The 21,864-nt window shown below is 41.6% G+C and overlaps 1 protein-coding gene across 1 annotated transcript; it reads left to right on the top strand.

The window, feature by feature from the left end:
• The first annotated feature begins 13,487 nt into the window (after positions 1-13,487).
• Positions 13,488-21,110, top strand: RAB9B (RAB9B, member RAS oncogene family). The gene is made up of 3 exons (XM_049871956.1): positions 13,488-13,674; positions 18,339-18,407; positions 19,961-21,110. Exon 3 carries the CDS (start codon positions 20,003-20,005, stop codon positions 20,606-20,608), a length of 606 nt encoding a protein of 201 aa, XP_049727913.1. The 5' UTR covers positions 13,488-13,674; positions 18,339-18,407; positions 19,961-20,002; the 3' UTR covers positions 20,609-21,110.
• Positions 21,111-21,864: the final 754 nt, after the last annotated feature.

The following is a 21,864-nucleotide window of genomic DNA, read 5'->3' on the forward strand; positions in this document are numbered from 1 at the left end:
AGGGCCCAGCAAGAGTATGGGAGAACTACAAGATTTAGAGTCAGTTCAGGAGGAGAGGAATCCCTGGGTAGTGCAAACTGTTAAAAAAAACAAACAAACTGTTAACGTGCTCCAAAACGTTGGAGGTTTGAGTCCACTCGAATGTGCCCCAGAGGAAAGGCCTAGGAATAAACTTCCAAAACACCAGTCATTGAAAACACTATAGAGCATGGTTGTACTCTGACACGTAGGGGTCACCATGAATTGGAATTGACTTCATCGACAACTGTTTTTGTTTTTTTACAGGAGGAAAAGCCAGTAAAGGAGGCAGAGGTGAAGCAACCAGCTGAGGTAGGAACAAAACCAGGAGAGAATAGTGTCACAGAAGACAAGAGAGTAGAATATTTCAAGAAGAAAGGAGTGCTTTTGAGGATTCAAGTAAAATGGAAAAACAAAAACAAAACAATGACTATTGAAATTGGTAAGATTGAGGTAATTATTTTTTTAATAATTTATTTTATTTTTGTTGTTGAGAATATACACAGCAAAACATACACCAATTCAACAGTTTCTAAATGTTCAATTCAGTGGCATTGATTACATTCTTTGAGTTGTGCAACTATTCTCACCCTTCTTTTCTGAGCTGTCCTCTCTCATTAATATGAATCCACTGCCTCTTAAGCTTCCTACGTAATCTTTCGAGCTGCTTTTGTCATTTCGATCCTGTATAGATAGATCTTAAAAGAGCATAATGCTCAAGGCAGACAGTCTTTACTAGTTAAGCTAAACTATTTAAACAAATAATTTATAAGGGTCAGCACAAAGCTGGTTCCTATGAGGAGGAGATTAAAGACGTCCCAAATGACCAACTTTTCCAAGCTGCAGTACCACTCCATCATCTCTAACATCAACTACTCCCTCTCCCCATAGTACTCTCCCTCCTGTCTTTGGGTCCCTAATTTGCTGCAACATCTCACAGAACTCACAAGCCGTGTAAAGGAAATGGCTTATGTGGTTGTGGAGGCTGGCAAGTCCCAAATTTGTGGGTCAGGCATAGGCTTTTCCCTGGCCCTCAGTCTCTGCCCAAAGGCACTCAGCTTTCTCTCTCCATGGGCTGGGAAGCCCTCTGTGCCATCTCCTGCCTGTCTGTCCTGTAGGTCCCTCCTGCTAGCCTCTCCTTCCTTGGTAGTTGTAGGCTCTTTTCTTTCCTGCCTCTGGGGTGGCTCATTTCAAGCCCAGCAGGATAGTAAAATTGACCAATCCCCTTGGTGGGTTACAATTACCCTATCTGCATAGTCCCGCCCAATCACCTGTGTGGGAGTTACAAGACCATGGCTAGAAAGACCACACAAAAAGCAATCCATTACACCAAACTATTGTTTGATTTTAAGAAGACTTCAGGGGATATTTTGACTTAAGGTTTAAAGATTATCTCAGGGCAATAGTTTCAGGGGTTCATCCAGCTTCCATGGCTCCAGAAAGCCTGAATTCCAAGAGAATTTGAAATTCTGTTCTGCATTTTCCCCATTTTGATCAGGATTCTTCTATAGAATCTTTGATGAAAATGTTCAGTAATGGCATAAGGTAATTATTGACCTTGACAAGAACAGTCTCTGTAGAGTGATGAAGATAGAAGCCAGAAAAGAGTGGGCTGAGGAGAAAAAGAGAGGTGAGGATGTGAACAACATTTACACACGACTTTACTGGGAAGTTTCATTGTAAAGGGTATCAGAGAATCAGGGCAGTAGCTCATGGGGGACCTAGATGTAAAATGAATGAGAAAGGAGATTTTGGTTTAAATGTGTGTGTGTCTACATACCAAAATATTACTAGTGGTTATCTCCAGGGTAGGGTTACAGATAATTTTTTTCATGATATGTTTTCTAATTTGTTAAGAGATATATGCATCATAAAAGTAGTAAGACAAAAATAATCATTGTTTATTTAATGAAAATGGGAAAGGGTCCTCCGTCCTTTATATATCTTCCTGGGACCAACAAGGTGGATATGACCATCAATTGTTGTTGTTAATTGCTGTCAAGTTGGCTGTGACTCATAGTGAATTAGTGAATCTTACGTGTAACAGAACTAAATGTTGCACAGGTCTGCGCCATCTTCATGACCATTGGTATGTGTGAGTCCATTGTTGCAGCTATCATGTCAATTCATCTCGTTGAGGATTTCCCTCATTTTTGCTGACCCTCTACTCTACCATACATGGTGTCCTTTTCTAGCAATTGGTCTTTCCTGTTGATGTCTTGAAAGTAAACGGGCTGAAGTCTCATCATCCTTGCTTCTAGAGAAACATTCTGGTTGTATTGTTTCTAAGATTGACTTGTTCATTCTTTTGGCAGTCCATGGTATACTCGATATTCTTCACCAACAGCACAGTTTGAATGCATCAGTTCTTCCGAATTCCTTTTTCATGATCCAACTTTCACATGCATATGAGGCAATTGAAAAGACCATGGTTTGGGTTAGATGCACCTTAGTCATCAAAGTGACATCTTTGATCTTTAACAGTTTAAAGAAGTCTTTTGCCCCAGATTGGCCCAATGCAATATGTCATTTGATTTCTGGACTGCTGCTTCCATGGACATAGACTGTTGATCCAAGTACAATGAAATAGTTGACAACCTTTTGTAGGTTGTGCTTTTCAAGGAATTTGTCCATTTCTTCTAAGCTGTCAAATTTACTGGCATAAAGTTGTTAGCAATATTCCATCCTGGTATTAGTATTCCTGGTATTAGTAATTTGTCTCTTCTCTCTTTTATTCTCGATCATTCTAGATTGAAGATTATCAATTTTATTGGACTTTTAAATTTTCTTTATTGTTCACTCGTTGTATTTCACTGATTTCTGGTTTATCTTGATAATATTATCCCTATTGCATACTTTGGCTTTCACATGTTCCTCTTTTTATAGCTTCTTTTTTTATTGCACTTTAGATGAAGGTTTTGCAGAACAAAATAGCTTCTCATTAAACACATATTGTTTTATGACATTGGTTAATGACCCCACGACATGTCAACACTCTCCCTCTAGACCTTGGGTTTCCTATTACCAGCTTTCCTGTCCCCTCCTGTCTTCTGGTCCTTGCCCCTGGGCTGGTGTGCCCCTTTGTTCTCATTTTGTTTTATGGGCCTGTCTAATCTCTGGGTGAAGGGTGAACCTCAGGAGAGACTTCATTACTGAGCTAAAAGGGTGTCTGGGGGCCATACTTTCAGGGTTTCTCAGTGAATGTTTATTTATTCATTTATTTTTGTTTTTTTAAATTGTACTTTAGATGAAGACTTACTGAACAAGCTAGCTTCTCATTAAACAGTTAGTACACATACTGTTTTATGACATTGGTTTACAGCCTCACGACATGTCAACACTCTCCCTTCTCAACTTTGGGTTCCCTATAACCAGCTTTCCTGTCCCTTCTGCCTTCTAGTCCTTGCCCCTGGGCTGGTGTGCCTCTTTACTCTTGTTTTGTTTTATGGCCTGTCTAATCTTTGGCTGAAGGGTGAACCTCAGGAGTGACTTCATTACTGAGCTAAAAAGGGGTCCTGGGGCCATACTCTCAAGGTCTCTCCAGTCTCTGTCAGGCCAGTAAGTCTGGTGTTTTTGTGTGAGTTAGAATTTTTGTTCTACATTTTTCTCCAGCTCTATCCAGGACCCTTTATTGTGATCCCTGTCAGAGCAGTCAGTGGTGGTAGCTGGGCACCATCTAGTTGTACTGTTGTTGGGTAGAATGTTCCATAAATGTTAATTAGGACAAAGTGGTTGATAGTATTGCTCGTATTTTCTATATCCTTACTGATTTTATGCCTACTTATTCTATAATTTACTGATAGTGGAGTGTTGAAATCTCTGACTATAGTTGTGTGTTTGTTTATTTGCCCTCCAGCCTCTAGGTATTAGCCACACTCTCCAGATTCCGAGTGGAGGTCCTCGGCCCTGGGCTTCAGCTCTGCCTTCCAGGCCCACTGGGACAGCAACTCTGCTCCCTTGGCTGTAGATGCACCATCCTCCTAGTCCATCTGAGTGGTAACTCCACCCTTAGAAACACCAGAGGCCATGGCTCCGCCCTCTGAAACCCCTGAGCTGATGGCCATACCTTTTGATACTGAGGCAGCTCAGGTTCTTGTGTTTCTTTTCTCCTCAGCTTCTGTTTCCTGGTTTCTTGGCATCTCAGCTCCTTGGGCCTCACACCCACATCTGCTCTGCTGGGGCAAGTGTTCCAAAGCTCAGTAGCTCCACCGATAAGTGCCTAGAGGCGTCCCACTCTGCCAGGAAGCCTCCTGCACACAGGCACTCAGCTCTCTCACTCCGTGGGTCCACTCTAGCACCATCTCGCCCTGGTCTCCTGGTTCTGCTGCTGCTGGTTCTCTGCTGTTGCCTTTTCTCTGCTGCGCTGGTCCTCTGCCGCTGTCGCAACCCTATCCATTCACAGTTTCAAAACCGCCTCCACATTTTAGGTATCAGTTAGAGCAGCACCCCTCTCTCTTGGCACCAAATTCTGTCTTAGTCATCTAGTACCGCTATAACAGAAATACCACAAGTGGATGGTTTAACAAAGAGAAATGTATTCTCTCACAGTCCAGTAGGTTACAAGTCCAAATTCAGGACATCAGCTCCAGGGGAAGGCCTTCTCTCTCTGTGGGCTCTGGAGGAAGGTCCTTGTCCTCAATCTTCCCATGGTCGAGGATCTTCTCAGGCACAGGGACCCTGTATCCAAAGGACATGCTCTACTCCTGGTGCTGCTTTCTTGGTGGTATGAGGTTCCCAACTCTCTGCTTGCTTCCCTTTCCTTTTTATGTCTTGAGAGATAAAAGGTGGTGCAGGCCATGCTCCAGGAAAACTCCCTTTACATTGGATCAGGGATGAGACCTGAGTAAGGGTGGTGTTATAATTCCACCCTAATCCTCCCTAACATAAAATTACAATAACAAAATCGAGGATAACCACAGAATACTGGGAATCATGGCCTAACCAAGTTGATACACAATTTTGGGGGGGACGTAATTCAATCCATGACAAACAGCTTTATTGAGATATAATTCACGTATCATATCATTCACTCTTTCAATTGACAATTCAATGGTGTCTGGTATATTCACAAAGTTGTGCCATCATTACCACAATCAATTTTAAAATATTCTCACCACCTCAAAAAGAAGCCTCATACCCTTTAGCTATCACCCTAAGTACCCTCATATCCCCCAGCCCCAAGGAACCACTAGCCTATTCTCTCTATGTATTTGTCTCTTCTAGACATTTCATATGAAAGCAATCATATAATATATTGTCTTTTGTAACTGGATTCTATCACTTAACATAGTTTTTTGAAGGTTCATCCATGTTGTGGCATGTATCAGTACAGCATTCTTTTTTTTATGGTCAAACAATATCCCTCTGTATGCCACGTTTTAGTTTTCCATTCATCAGCTGATGGACATTCGGGTCGTTTCTACTCTTTAGCTATTATGAATAACACTCCTATAAACATTTGTGTACAACTTTTTATATGGACATATGCTTTCATTTCTCTTGAGTATTTACCTAGGAGTAGAATTTCTGTGTCATGTAGTAACTCTATGTTTGACTTTTTGAGGAACTGCCAAACTGATTTCCAAAGTGATTACAACATTTTACATTCCCACCAGGAGTGTATGAAGGTCCCAGTTTCTCTACATCCTCACCAACATTTGTTATTATCTGACTTCTAAGAAATTTTATTGTGGTAAAATATATATTTAAAAGAATATGCCATCTTAACCATTTTTAAGTGTACGATTCAGTGAAATTAATTACATTTACCACGTTGTGCAACCATCACCACTATCCATTTCCAAAAGTTGTTCATCACCCCAAACAGTAACTCAGTACCCTGTAAGCAGTAACCGTGTTTCTTGTTACCCCAGCCTCTGTTGTTGTTGTTAGGTGCCGTCGAGTCGGTTCCAACTCATGGCGACCCTGTGTACAAGAGTACAAAACACTGACCAGTCCTATGCCATCCTCACAATTGTTATACTTGAGCCCATTGTTGCAGCCACTCTGTCAGTCCACTTCATTGAGGGTCTTCCTCTTTTTTACTGACCCTCTTCTTACCAAGCAATGCTGTCCTTCTCCACAGACTGGTCCCTCCTAATAACATGTCCAAAGTACAGGAGACAAGTCTTGACATCCTCACGTCTAAGGAGCATTCTGGCTGTACCTCTTCTAAGATGGATTTATTCGTTCTTTCGGCAGTCCGTGGCACATTCAATGTTCTTCACAAACATTGTAATTCAAAGCCATCAATTCTTCTACGGTCTTCCTTATTCATTGTCTTGTCACATCTTTGCTTTTTAACACTTTAAAGAGATCTTTTGCAGCAGGTTTGCCCATTGCAATGTGTAGTTTGATTTCTTGACTGCTGCTTTCATGGGTGTTGATTATGGATCCAAGTAAGATGAAATCCTTGACAACTTCAGTGTTTTCTCCATTTATCACGATGTTGCTTACTGGTCCAGCTGTAAGGATTTTTGTTTTCTTTATGTTGAGGGGAAACCCTGGTGGAGTAGTGGTGCTATGGCTGCTAACCAAAACGTCAGCAGTTCAAGTCCACCAGGTGCTCCTTGGAAACTCTATGGGGCAGTTCTACTCTGTCCTATAGGGTCACTATGAGTCGGAATCGACTTCAACGGCACTGGGTTTTGGTTTGGTTTGGTTATGTTGAGGTGTAATCCATACTGAAGGCCGCAGTCTTTGATCTTCATCAGTAAGTGCCTCAAGTCCTTTTCACTATCAGCAAGCCAGGTTGTGTCATCTGCCCCTGTCGTTGTTGCTGTTAGGTGCCGTCAAGTCAATTTTGACTCACAGCGACCCTATGCACAACAGAGCGAAATGCTGCCTGGTCCTGCGCCATTCTCACAATCGTTATGCTTGAGCCCATTGTTTTGGCCACCATGTCAATCCATCTCGTTAAGGGTCTTCCTCTTTTTTGCTAACCCTCTACTTTACTAAGCATGCTGTTCTTCTCCAGGGACTGATCCCTCCTAATAACTTGGCCAAAGTATGTGAGGCAAAGTCTCGCCATCCTTGCTTCTAAGAAACATTCTGGCTGTACTTCTTCCGAGACAGATTTATTCATTCTTTTGGCAGTCTGTAGTATATTCAATATTCTTCGCCAACACCACAATTGAAAAGCGTCAATTCTTCAGCTTCAACTTGAACTTGCATGTGAGCAATTGGTGGTCTGCTCCGAAGTCGGCCCCCGGGCCTTGTTCTGATGGATGACATCTGCCCCTAATAACCAATAATAAACTTTGTCTCTATGTGTTTGCCTAGTCTAGATATTTCATATAAATGGGATCGCACAATATTTGTCCTTTAGTGTCCAACTTCTTTCACTCAACATAGTGCTTTCAAGATTCGCTCATATTGTAGCATCTATCAGAATTTCATTTCTCTTATGGCTGAATTGTATGTACGTATTTATCACATTTAGTTTATCCATTCATCCATTGGTGGGCATTCCACCTTTTGGCTATTGTAAATAACACTTCTGTGAACATTTGGTATACAAGTATCTGTTTGTTTGGGTCGCTGCTTTTAAGTCTTTTGGGTATACAGTTGTCCCTTAGTACCTGCAGGGCACTGATTTCAGGATACCCTGTGGGTACCAAAGTCTATGGGTGCTCAATTCCCCTGTATAAAATGGCATAGTATTTGCATATAACCTACACACATCCTCCAAAAAAACACCAAATCCACTTACGTGGAGTCGATTTCGACTCATAGCGATCCTATAGGACAGAGTAGAACTGCCCCATTGAGTTTCCAAGGAGCGCCGGCAGCCGTAGCACTTAACCACTACGCCACCAGGGTTTCCACACATCTTCCAGTATACTTTAAATCATCTTTACTTGTAATACCTAATACCATGTAAATGCTATGTAAATAGTTGTTAATGCTTACACTTAACACTAAAAGCTTTCTCAATCTTTGCCATCTCAAACAATGAGTGTTGGAGAGAGACTGAGGAGCTGCAAAATGGCAGGAGGCTAGGGCAGGGTATGCCTTCACATCATTTCATTTGTGCGGATTCAGTGTAGTGCTTGGCTCACGGCAAATTCAAGTTTTGCTTATTTTTTTCCAAATATTTTCTATTCGAGGCTGGTTGAATCTGAGAATGTGTAACCTGTGGATACGGAGGGCCGACTGCGTACCCAAAAAATGGAATTGCTAGGTCAATTTTTTTTTTTTAGTAACTCTATGTTTAACTTTTTGCAGAACCACCAAACTAGTTTTCCACAGTGGCTGCACCGTTTTACATTCCCACCAGCAATGTGTAAGGGTTCCAATTTCTCCACATCCTTGCCAACACTTGCTGTTTTCGTTTTTCTGATAATAGCAATCCTAGATGTCCCCGGATGGTGCAAATGGTTAAGTGCCTAACAGCTGAAAGGTTTGTTGTTTGAACCCACCCAGAGGCACCTCCGAAGAAAGGACTGGTGATCTGCTTCAGAAAGGTCACACCTTTGAAAGCCCTATGGAGCAGTTCTACTCTGCACACATGGAGTCTTCGTGAGTGTGAATCAACTAGACAGCAGCTAACAACAACAGTTGGGGTGAAATGGTATCTCATTGTGGCTTTGATTTGCATTTCACTGATGACTAATGACTTTGAGCTTCTTTTCCCATGTGCTTATTAGCCACTTGTATGTCTTCTTTGGGGAGATGCTTGTTCAAATCCTTTGCCTTTTTAAATTGGGTTGCTTGTCTTTTTGTTGTTCAGTTGTAAAGAGATCTTTATATATACTTGATAGATACTAAACCCTTATCAGATATATTCAAACCCGCCGCCGTCAGTTTAAGTCCAACTCATAACAACTCTATAGGACAGAGTAGAACTGCCCCATAGGGTTTCCAAGGCTATAAATCTTTATGGAAGCAGACTGCCACATCTTTCTCCCTCAGAGTGGCTGGTGGGTTCCAACCACCAACCTTTTGGTTAGCAGCCAAGTGCTTTCACCACTGCGCCACCATGGCTCCTTTATCAATATACGGTTACCAAATACATTCTCCCATTCTGTATGTTTTCTTTTCACTTTCTTGATGGTGTCCTTTGATGCACAAAAGTTTTGATTAAATCCAGTTTATGTATTTTTTTCTTTTGTTGCTCATGCTTTTGGTGTCATAGCTATGAATCCATTGTTAAAAACTTGAAGCTCTACCCTTACGTTTTCTTCTAAGAGTTTTTGGTTTTAGTTCTTATATTTAGGTCATTGATCCATTTTGAGTTATTTTTGTGTATAGTGAAAGATAGGGGTCCAACTTCATTCTTTTTTGCATACGGAAATAAAGTTGTCCAAACATCATTTGTTGAAGAGACTCTTCTTTCCCCATTGAATGGACTTGTCAAAAATCAGTTGGCCATAGATATATAGGTTTACTTCTGGACTCATAAGCCTATTCCCTTGGTCTATATGTCTATGCTTATGCCAGTACCACAGGGTCTTGATTTCTGTTGTTTTATAGTAAGTTTGGAAACCCTGGTGGCATAGTGGTTAAGAGTTTGGCTGCTAGCCTAAAGGTTGGCAGCTCAAATTCACCAGGTGCTCCTTGGAAACCTTATGGTGGTCCTATACAGTCACTATGGATCAGAATCAACTTGATGGCAATGGGTTTTCAGTTTACAGTAAGTTTTGAAATCAGGAAGTGTAAGTCTTCCAACTTGCTCTTCCTTTTTAAAATTGATTTGGTTATTCTGGGTTCCTTAAGTTTTCATGTGAATTTTAGCATCATCTTGTCAATTTCTACGAAGAAGGCAGCTGGAATTCTGATCAGAATTGCACTGAATATGTAGGTTGATTTGGGAATTATTGCTATCTTAATGATATTACTTTTTCCTGACCCATGAACATAGAATGTGTTTTCATTATTTAGATCTTCTTTAATTTCTTTCAACAATGTTTTGTAGTTTTTCAAGAGTAAGTTTACACTTTATTTGGTAAATTTATTCCTAAGCATTTTATTCTTTTTAATACTATTGTAAATGAAATTTTAAAAATTTAATTTTCAGATTCCTTGTTATAATTTTTTTTTAGGAAACCAGGTTCTTTTCTATAGTTTTTCACACACATGCACACACACACACACCCTGGCCACAAGTTTGAATTTGTCATTTCATCTCTGTGATATTATTTAACATCTCTGTCCCCTATATTTTCCTTAAAAAAAGAAAGTAGTTATATCTAGAGGTTTGATCAGATTCAAGTTCCATTTTCTGGAAAAAATTCTTCATAGGTGCCACTGAGTTTTTCCATCAAGAAGCATATAATATCTGGTTATCACTCTTTTCTAATGTTAGCAGATATTGATGATTATTGCCTAGACCCATTAATTCAGTAGATGTTACAAAATTCTGTCTTTCCTTCTTAATTTATTAGCTGGAAATTGTCTACAAAATAACGTTTTCCTTGCCAATGATTTTGCTACACTGAGGAACAGTTTGTATAGGAAAAGCAGGATAAATGTTTGACTCTCCCTTTTATTTACTAGTTTCAAAATAATAAGGTAATTTCCTAGCATTTTCCAACATTGACCAATTATATTTTTAGGTATCATAACTCAAATAGTTCAACATATTTGAAATATCTCAATCCATTGTAGTTGTTACCTTTATTGATTCTCAAATTGCCCCATCTTTTGCCAATGAGAGCCCCTTCAAGGTGGTTCCCAAGTCCTTCTGATACAACCCTAGTAGTATTCGTTAGCTTCCTTGCTATCTGGTGTGACAAGATATTCCAGGCTCATCTTGGCCATTTCCTGTTACAGACATGGCGTCAGCCATTTTTCTAGGGAACTCTGGTTGTTTTTATTGGGAAATTGTGTTTAGAACCTCAATCTGGGCACTAGAGATGCTCTTTGGTACTGGGGTTTTTCATTGTTTCTAGGTGTTTTCAATGGACAGAGCTAGAAAATACATTTGTCTTAAACATAAAAATATTGAGCCCATACTGATACTTTGAATAATTGGATGACGTTGCTGCTATTCTGGGCAGATAGTAGTTGTTTTTCAAGTGGCCTCTAGAGACTCTTTTAATATAGAATTTGCAGTTAGGATTTTGCTTACCCCCAAGAATTCCAAAGTTCTCCAAATGTGTGATACCTTCAGAACTGAGTACTCAAGTCTAGAAATTAAAAGGCCCTTAAAACTTGCAAATGGGTTAGGAGGACTCTCAGAGATGATCGAAGTGTTGGAAAACTGTACCTATGAAGAAGGACCAAGAAAAAGCATCTAGATTATTACACCTAGAGATGAGAGACTTCAATATAAAGGGTTGTTATTTAGAGCAGTCCTCAAAACAATTTATTGGAATGCTGAAAGAAAATATTGGAACATCAACATGCTGATGATTTCTTATTCTTTTTCACTTTCCGTGTTGGAGTATTTTTATAATGAATATCATATATCAACACAGTAGTACATTTATGTAATCTAGAAATACGTATGCTGTTGTTGTTGTTAGCTGCCGTCAAATGGGCCCCTGATTCATGGTGACCCCATGTGTTACAGTGTAGAACTGCTCAGTAGGGTTTTCTGGGTTGCAATCTTCCATGGTGCCCCCGGGTGGGTTTAAACTGCCAACCTTTAAGTTAGCAGCCCATCGCAAACCGCCGGTGCCACCCAGGTTCCTCATATACATATAACGAGGTGCATGCTCAAAGGTTTTCTTTTTCTTATAGATAAGGACGTACACATTAAAAAATTGATTTAGAGGATCGTCTGCATCTCTTCTCTGTAAGGAAAGTTTTAGTGTAAGGAGTGGGATATGGGGCGGGTTTAAATAGGAGCACAAGGAATTCAGTTAGATCCTTTCATTTCATTTAAAAATATCAATAATTGATGATACAGCATTCATTCATATTCAACAAATATTTTCTGAGCATGTCCTATGTTCTAGGCATTGCCCAAGGTTCTGGGGATATGACGACAATCCAAAACAGTCACAGTCCTTGGCGTGATAGTGCAATATAGTTTAGTGGGGAAGACAGCTGTCAAGCAAATAACCGTGTTGTTGTTGTTAAGTGCCCTCGAGTTGGTTCCCACTCATAAGGACCCTATGTACAGCAGAACAAAATACTGCCTGGTCCTGCGCCATCCTCACAATGGTTGTTACACTTGAGCCCATGGTTGCAGCCACTGTGTCAACGCATCTTGTTGAGAGTCTTCTTTTTCACTGACCCTCTACTTTACCAAGCATGATAATCATACCTTTAAATATATAATCATAAATGGATAAGTGTTATAAAAGAAAAGTACAACAGGCAATAGGAAGATAGGAGAGAGTAAGTTGGGTACCTTCTCTATTTTGGGGGTATCGGGAAAGTTTACTCTGAGCAAGTGGTATTTAAGCTAGGGCCTGAGAGTTTGATTGAGGGGCTGACTTGTGAAGAGGTAGAGGAAGAATGGCCTAGAAGAAGGGAGGGCAGGTGTGAGGGCCCCTAGGGGCCACATGATGAGTGAAGGCCATACTACACGGCCACAGGTTCTCAGGCTTAGGGGAAGCTTCAGAGATGAATCCGCCTGAAAGAGAGATGGAGTGCCAGCCAAATGGACTCCAGGAGCTACCTTTTCCTCTGATTCCAGGAAAGAATCACAAACTAGATGGAGTTACCAGACAGCCACAGGAGGCAACAAGAAGGGACTGGCTGGGTGGTTAGGCACAAGTGGAAAACCCTGAATTCTACCATAGTAACAATTCCAGGAATCTCGGATAATGCTTCCTGTAAGGAGCCCTGGTGGTGCAATTGTTAAGAGCTTTCCACTTTCATAGCTGCTAACCAAAATGTCGGTAGTTTGAATCCATCAGCCGCTCCTTGAAAACCCTATGGGGCAGCTCTGCTCTGTCCTATAGGGTCTCTACGAGTCGGAATTGACTCGATGGCAACAATTTTTTTTTTTTACGGGTAGCCCTCTAGAACAGTAACCGGTAAGGGTAATGGGCAGTATGTCTTCCATGCCTGAGCTACAGATATGAACCATTCCATTTGAATTGCCGTGAGAATATCATGAGTAGTCTTCTAGAAGACCTGGCGATATGCTCTGATCAGGTATTTTCCTGAGTTATTCAAAACAAGCGGGTGTGTGTGCTATCCCCTTGGCAAAAGTATAGGGTCTAGAGGTAGGGTATGAGGCAGGCCACAGGATAATTGCAGTAAATAGAGCTGTGGCCAGCCCTGGTTGAGGGCTCAGGCCCCAGACTATAGAGGAGCTAAGTGGGAGAGCAATATTTGACGCTCCATTTTCGCTGTGCCTCCTAACCCGCTAGGAGATGGGAGGAGGACAAGGGAGACCAGGATTAGACAAGCAGCATGAAAGAAGAGTGAGGGAGCCAGGGAGCGCTCTCGACGTGGAAGGGCGGGAGGCGGCGACACCGGGTCCCCGGCGCCAAGAAAGGGGCACGAGGAGGCGGCGCGGGCCCCGCCCCCTCCCCTGGCGGGCGCGGGCTCGAGACGCTGCGCGGCGGCGGCGGCAGCGGCGGGCGCGAGCGGCAGCTGTCAGGCCACCGAGGTCCAAGCTGCACTTGCTGCCCCGTTGAGAACGAGGCGGCAACAGGAGCGGTGACGGTGTCGCTGAGAAGGCGGACCCCAGGCACACAGAGCTGACCTGCCTGGCACCCGCGGCCCTTTCCTGTCTCCCTTTTATTCTATTGGGTAAGGTGGCCGTGCGCGGGCAGGGAGAGGGGCCAGGTCCGGCGGACCCGGGAGGCCGGGCGGTGGGGGGCCTGTAAGAAGAGGGAGAAAGGGAGCTGTAGGTGGCCCCCGGGGCCACTCGCACCTTGAGAAAGGGGCCTAGGCGCTGCCGAGGTTGGAGCTGGGGTGGGGGGGTAGGTGATGGCAGAGGGGGGCGTTGCTGAGTAATCCAGAGCAGCTGCCAAAGCCGGGCAGAGAGGCGCAGGGCTCCGTGGGGAGCGGGTGTGGCTCAGTGCGCATGCGCCACACCGACTCGCTCTAAGAGCAGGGGGTGAAGTGAGAGGATGCGGGTCTGAGGTAGTTGGGTCTATGGATAGCATCTCACTTTCTAGGTCTCCTATGGTAACAGTGCCCCTGTCACAGAGACGCCAGCATTCCCAGTCTCAGAAAGCTTCTCTTTCCTGTGCCCTCCTAGCGTAATGTCACCCAAACCTTATCTACCTATTTGTCTTCAGGCAGTCTCCTCAGAAAGAAGTGGTCTGGGGGCAGTGTCAATTTGCTATCTAGTGTGCCATTGGGCTCATAGGCCCAGAGCTGTTGTGGAGAATGAAAGGTTAGAGGTGAAATTCCACATTGGACCCTTCAGGTTACATATAGGCTATAAAGGCCGGCATAAATGTGGGAATATCATTCCAGTGGCATGACAGCCGTGGGATTTGGACTCAGCATGGAGGTAGCTATTAACTTGTTAGCCTTACAAAATGAATCCAGTGCGTCAGAGGGCTTCCCGTGACACTAACCCCCCCCCCATCAAACATCAAGCTGTATCGGAAACAACCTACACCACTTAAGTTAGAGTATCTCAAAGGTGCAGTCATTTCTTGTTTGTGTTGATTTTTACATAGATTGAAGGAAGCCCCACCAGTGTAGTATTTCCAAATATTGTGTCAGGATTCAACAGTGAGTTGAATAAGCCCAACCAGTGTGTCACCACAAGATGGGCTTTCCCCACAGCTCCACCAATGGCTCCTCCTCTGTGCAGACTGCCACCAAGGCCACTGGCACCCACTGACCAGCCATACTGCTCTTCCCCCCCCCCGCCGCCACCCCTGCAGTACTCATCCTTCTCAAGACTTGCTCTCAACCCACACTACTGATTTTGAGCATCATTCCACCCACAGCAACCGAACTGACGTTACCAATTTTCTTTTCTGTCTCTCTTCTCTCCATCATCACACTCAATGTACTATTGCCAAAGTCTCAATCTCTTTCTCTTCATGGTACTGCCTCCTTCCACACCCCACTCCCAGCATCCCCCAACCAAATACAATGACTTTAATCAGCTTATGTGGGTGCGGGCAGAGCAGATTCAGGTTTCATACGTGTTGAGGAACAAAGAAAGATGGGGAGCATTGGTTATGTGAATTCTTGATTCACTTTACTGACCAAGACTGAGAACCCTAACTGGAAAAAAGAAAAGTGAATAAATGATCCTCAGAGAATGTTTGTTCATCTATTTATGGGAGAGAGAGGAAAGAGAAAATGCATCTCTAGGCAATTTGAGTCAGTTAAAGCCAGATCTTCCTCTGAATAGGACCAAAATCAGAATAAGCATTTTGGTCTAAATCTTAACTTGATATAGGACCCATACAATATGCATAAGGGATTTGACTTTCCTATTAAACGTATTTAGGGTTATTAAAGAATTCCCTTGCCTGTTTAATGTTACTTGTATAAAGTTTGGCTTAAATTTAGCATGTGTGGGGGAAAGGAAAAAAAGTTTCATTTGCTTTTTTACTATGCTAGTTCTTTTTAAAGGACATCATACTCATTTTCAAAGGATGATGAATGATGGTGGGAATGCCAGCACCCACTGAAAACAAAGTGCAGATAATTAGTCTGCTCTCGTTTTTTAGTTCTAATGGAAAAATGTACATTTTTTTAAAAAAATTAAGGGGAAGGAAACCGGAGCATTTCCACTGACTTTCAACAGGTGGCATTCCTGTTAAGTACCATCTGGAAAATGATCCAGATAAGTCCATAACCTTTTTGCTCTTTAGTTTTACAGAACTGTGGATCTATTGTACCTTGACATCAATTCAAAGGCATTAATTCCAAGCATCCACCATTCATCGACAAATATTTACTGATTATCTCTATGGAGGACCCTGGTGCTGCATGCTTACAGGGCTTCAAAGACATATACGAACAGGGATCTTACTATCCAGGAGTTTAAAATCCAGTTGTGTAGGAAAGACATACTTAGAAAAAAATTGCAAACAAAATAAGGCAGTATAATGATACGATTTCAACTGTGAATAAACCATGAGAGCTTAAGCTTATATGTTAGTCTCTAAACTACTTACAGGAAAGACCTTGTCTTAAACACTTCTGTATTTCCAACCATGTCTACCCCGGGTGAGTGTTCAAGTAGTGAAGTTTTGCAAATTAGATTGGGTGGGGAGAGGCCAGAGGCAGAGAGAGAAGAGCCAGGAAGCTTTCACAACAGATTAGATGTGAGGAGATGTGGGCCAAGATGAGGATGGCAGCAGAGGACTAGAAAAGGATGTGCAGAGGAAAAATCAGCAGGATTTAGTGACTGGAGGCAAGGAGACAAGCCTAGACTGTATTCATGTCTACCTCTAGCAAATGAATAGGAGTTAGAGACAGCAGAGAAGAGTGGAGGATCTCCTCAGTGAGGACACAGCACACAATAGGCACTCAAATGTGTGCTCCAGCACCAGTAACGGGATTGGACCGGAAAAACCTTAAGGTCCCTCCAACATTGAGATTCTGTGCCATATGCATACGCTCAAGATTGTCGGGGAGCAAGGCATTCTCAGCTATGGAAGAAAGAGAAAAGGAAGAGCTGTCATCCTCTCACTGGCAGGCCCTTTCTGAGAAGGGTTAATACAGGGTCACAAGGCCCCCACCAATGAATGAATGAGAGGAACAAAAATCTCAAACCAAGGTTTTTAGGAAATGCTTACAAATCTTTGCAAAATTCTTAAATGATTCATCTTCCCCTAAATCCCATGAGTTAAGTAGGACAGGTCTTATCAGCTCTATTTTTATATTGGAAGATGCTGAAATACAAAAAGATTAAATGACCTGCCCAAGTTCATAAAATAAATGAATGGCGTAGCAGTGATGAAGACCCTGGTGTCCCGATTGCGGCCAGCCCAGAGCTCTTGACACTACACGTTGCTTTTCCTCCCTTTTCGCTGACATTACACGTTGCTTTTCCTCCCTTTTCGCTGGTATAGAGCCTATGTATCCAGAAGTTATGCGTGCACATGACCAAATAAGGAATGCACGAGCAACTGCAGCATTATCTCAGTTAGTTATTAATACTTCATCATTATTCCTGGAGCTGAGCATTCGGTTTCCACATTCACTCAGTCCTTGACCCGTCTCTTGAGTTGATCCGCAGCTGAGAAAGTAGGGTTAATGAGTCCTTTAATGATGTGAACACCTGTCTGCTGGAAACTTAAGGAAGCTCATTTGGCATGGGCCCTTAATACTAGCCATCAGTATTGTGCCCAAGTTTGTACTTCCCTTTGTTACTTTTTTAAGGGAGAGTTCAAGAGTTCGGCTCTGTAAAATTATCCCACACACCAGTATAAAAAAATAAAGAAGTGTGCTAACACTTGTTTCATCTCCATTTAAAGAAATGTTTGTTTACTTGAGCTATTTCGAAAGCAGCAACTTGAAAAAGAGAGAGAAGAAAAATTGGGAATAATAGGACACTTGAGAATTCTGTGGAGTAGATAAAGACCAAGAAGGAGGATAAAACTTACCAATATATTTGAAGTCACAATTACTGATTTAGCTCCGAATGAGTCTCTTATTATATGCTTTATATCTGACTAAATTTAACATGAGATTATTATGCAGCAGAGTTTTGTTTTTTTTTTAAGATCCTTTATTCCTTAATCAGAAAGAACACTCAACAAATCTAGGAACTATTTTTCCTTTTAGTGCTCTTCATGCTGCTTAAACAAGACCCTTGTCATAATTAAGTCTAATATTAAATGAAGATGTGTTTAAATTTAGTAAATTTAATAAATCCAGCTGAATGCTAAAGCGTGCATTCAAGACAGATGACCTAAATTAATAAGTAAAATAATTAGCCAAGAGAATATACGTGTAAACAAGGAGCCCCCATCATAATTTTTCTTCCCTGATCTTGTGGAATCAATTGCAGAGACAGTCTTGAGGCAGACTGATGAATGCCCTAATAATTTTCCTGGAGATGGGAACTTGGATAGGTATAAAAGGAAGGAGTTTCATTTCTAATTTAGGACTTCAACATATCTTTCATTCCTCTGTGTTTTCCCTTTCCTGAATATCATCTATTGAGAATATCAACTATTTTCTTTGATTTATTTTACTTTCAATGGAGAGACAATATAACATTTTTTTAAAAAAGTGTAAAGTACACTCAAGTTAGGACAAGTTAAAGTTCTCACAATAAAATTCTTTTGCCCATGTTAGGCTTTTGTAGCATTTTGAACTCCTAAGTATGTTTGTGAAAAGCATCCTGTATATTAAGTTGAGGTTCCTCTGTTTTCTTTTCTGACTTGAGTGTATTTGTGTATATATGTATATACAGATATGTAGCCCTAGCCTTATTTTATTACATATATATTTTTTAAAATAACATTTCACCATCTGTCTTTTAGAACCCCCAAAAGAAAGAATAAAACTACAGGAAAAAGAAAAGACTGAAATTGCGATAAAGACCTAACTGGGTAGGTATTTCATGGGGGTGCACAATAAATTTTATATACTTTTTTCATTTACCCTCTTAAAAATGAATAAGTAGAAAAAAATTATAGTTAGTACATTTACGCACCAGAAATATTCTAAGACCTCTCATTGTTGTTAGGTGCTGTCGAGTCTATTTCAACTCATAGCAACCTCAGGTAGAGTAGAACTGCCCCACAGAGTTTCCTCGGCTGTAATCTTTATGGAAGCAGACCACCAGGTTTTTCTCCTGGGGAGCCACTGAAAGGGTTCAAACTGCCAACCTTTTGGTTAGCGGCTGAGCACTTAACCATTGCACCATCAGGGCTCCTTATTTTAAGGCCTGCTGGGTTAAAAAAAAAAAGTTCTGTTACAGATATGTGTGCCTTAGAAGCACTTTTTCATGGGCTCCTTTCATTAATGATTACCTTTTCATCCCTCTGGGTCTCTTGCATAATCATTGCTGAGTTCCCACAGTGGACCTAGTGTGAAAGTACCTAACAGAAATCTTACACAAGGTAGTTGCTCCGTAAACATTTGATCTTTTTATTTTAGCATGCACTCTAGCCATTCCATGTGTAGACATGCTATGGAGGTAACAAGAAGGGTAAAACCAAAAAAAAAAAAAAACCCAGTGCTGTTGAGTTGATTCCAACTCATAGCGACCCTATAGGACAGAGTAGAACTGCCCCACGGAGTTTCCAAGGAGCACCTGGCAGATTCAAACTGCCGACCCTTTGGTTAGCAGCTGTAGCACTTAACCACTATGCCACCAGCGTTTCCTAACAAGAAGGGTGCTGCATAATTACTAGCACTTTAGAGTTTACAGTATGTTTTCATATATTGCTATCAAGGAATTAGAACCTAAATCTCAAAATTAATAAATTATTCATGATTTTCTTCCTTAATAATAGCTGTTATACTGGTAACAGTTAACTCTCATCAACTTAAGTGCCATTATTCCATGAAGGCAAGATTATGGAATATTCTTTACTTATAAGGCTGTCCTATAATAATGCCTGAAGAAACTTGACCTTTTCCTCTCCTCCAGATTCTAGAGTCCAGCCTAATTCTGGCCCAAGTCTCTACTGACAGAATCAAGAATCCAACTCACACACAATTTTCTCTCCTCAATAATTTCTGGGTCCATTCAGGAGCGGACTTCAAACCACAAATCATTCCCATAGTATTTGCCTCTCGTTTGGAACTGTCCAAAGCAGAAGCTAATATGGCTACCCATTCAAGTGGCATTTCCGTTCTAGGCTCTCACCCCTAGAACAGGGTCAGAACTGAACAAAATTACAGGACCATCTGCTAGTCTGTTTACGTATGGCATTCAACCATTTTTCTGGCACAGGGAAGAGACCTCAAAAAAGCAAAACCTTTTTCTCCCTTGTGCAAAAAGTTTTATTCCTTCTGCTGTACTACATCAATCAATGAGCATGAATCAAGAGAAGTTAAATTAGAAGCCCTGTTATAATTCAGAGAAATTTGCTATGAAGTTGATTTCAGTTTTAGGTTTAACTGTTTTCCCTCCTCCTTTTTCTTTTATTTTCAGGTTCTCTTGGTTATAAACTCCTCCCCATCTGGTACTGCAACAATGAGTGGGAAATCCCTGCTCTTAAAGGTCATTCTCTTGGGTGACGGTGGAGTTGGGAAAAGCTCCCTTATGAACCGTTATGTAACCAATAAATTTGACTCCCAAGCTTTTCACACCATAGGGGTAGAGTTTTTAAACCGTGATCTGGAGGTAGATGGACGCTTTGTAACCCTCCAGATCTGGGACACTGCAGGGCAGGAACGTTTCAAGAGCCTTAGGACGCCCTTCTACAGGGGAGCAGACTGCTGCCTCTTGACCTTCAGTGTGGATGACCGGCAGAGCTTCGAGAACCTCGGCAACTGGCAGAAAGAATTCATCTACTATGCAGATGTGAAGGACCCTGAGCACTTCCCCTTTGTAGTTCTGGGTAACAAGGTAGACAAAGAGGATAGGCAAGTGACTACTGAAGAGGCGCAAGCCTGGTGCATGGAGAATGGGGATTACCCTTATCTAGAAACAAGTGCCAAAGATGATACCAATGTGACAGTGGCCTTTGAAGAAGCCGTCAGGCAGGTGTTGGCTGTAGAGGAACAGCTGGAGCATTGCATGTTAGGCCATACCATTGACTTGAACAGTGGCTCCAAAGCAGGATCTTCATGTTGTTAAAAGCAGGGAGCCTTTTAAAAGTGCGCCCTAAATTGGTCAGTTGGTAGTGTAAGAATAACTGTGCCCCTCAAAGGGTGCACACACACACACAAAAAGGTAAAAGACAAGGTGATTGTGAATCAGAGCCTTTCAAATCGAAGTTGTAGAACGATTTAAAAAAAAAAAAAAAGCTTTATCCAGCCAAGTGCATTTTGTGTGATTTCTGCTATTTCCCTTTCTTGTGTGCGTCAGGACATTTCAGAAAGCTTTAGTCCTGAGAGATTTAAATATTTTTCAAATCACAGTGTAAACCTAGAACCCAGCCGCACCGCATGAAGGAGTTAAAGAGCTACAGCCATCCCTTAAAGCGTTCCATTAACCAACTAACAAATGTCACCATCAGACTCTTGCCAAGCAGTTTCTGACATTTCTGCCAAAGGGAGAAAAAAAAATAAAGACTCTGGACTGTATTACAATAAAATCTACGAATGCAAACAAGGACATCCTAAGTTTGAATTATAAAGTGGCTGTAATGATGAGAAATGCAAAAGTTTAATAATGTACACTGCCTTGTTTAAATCCTTATGTATTGTTTGCTCCCTCTTGGAGCTTTTCAAAAAATACCACCTCAGTAAGAGATACACTGATGACACTGGAAATTCATTATACTCCTTGTATTTCAAGTGACAGGGTACTAGTGAAATGAATTATGCTTAAATATGCCAACCACTCTTGCAAATAAATGGTTGGCCTGCTTTTACTTCACAAGTCTCTTGCTGCATAGGGGTGTTGCTTCTCTGACCATCTCTTACCAATTTAGCAATGCTGCTTAGTCTGTGGCTTTGGGTGCAGTGCTCTCTGCTCATAATTTAGATGGTCCTTTGGACCACCATGCTGGGCTCACAGAGAAGGCTTCAGAAAAGATTGGGGGATAATGGGCTTTTTTCACAGGGTTTCTGAACTTGAATATTTATTGTAGAAGAAGGAACAGCTTTCTTGTATGTTGTACTGTATGTTCAGCCAGCCAAATTAGGACAATTAAAAGTGACAAGAGAGCAGACTTTAACCCAGTGTTAGAATGAACTTTCTCCTAATTACAGTTGTCCAACAGTGGAATGGACTGCCTTAATTGTGAGCTCTCCTCCATTGGAAATATTCAAGAAGACATTCAGTTAAAATGCCATAAAAAGAATTTCTGTACTGGCTAGATGTTTGGTCTAAGATCCCTTCCAGCTTTACATTCTATGAATCTATTAACTCCATTTCAGTGCCGAGTT

Source organism: Elephas maximus, chromosome X (genome assembly GCF_024166365.1).
Source record: "Elephas maximus indicus isolate mEleMax1 chromosome X, mEleMax1 primary haplotype, whole genome shotgun sequence".
NCBI lineage: Eukaryota > Metazoa > Chordata > Mammalia > Proboscidea > Elephantidae > Elephas > Elephas maximus.

Bases quoted from the DNA above. Each gene is read 5' to 3' on its own strand.
- RAB9B (XM_049871956.1), top strand. From the start codon at position 20,003: ATGAGTGGGAAATCCCTGCTCTTAAAGGTCATTCTCTTGGGTGACGGT.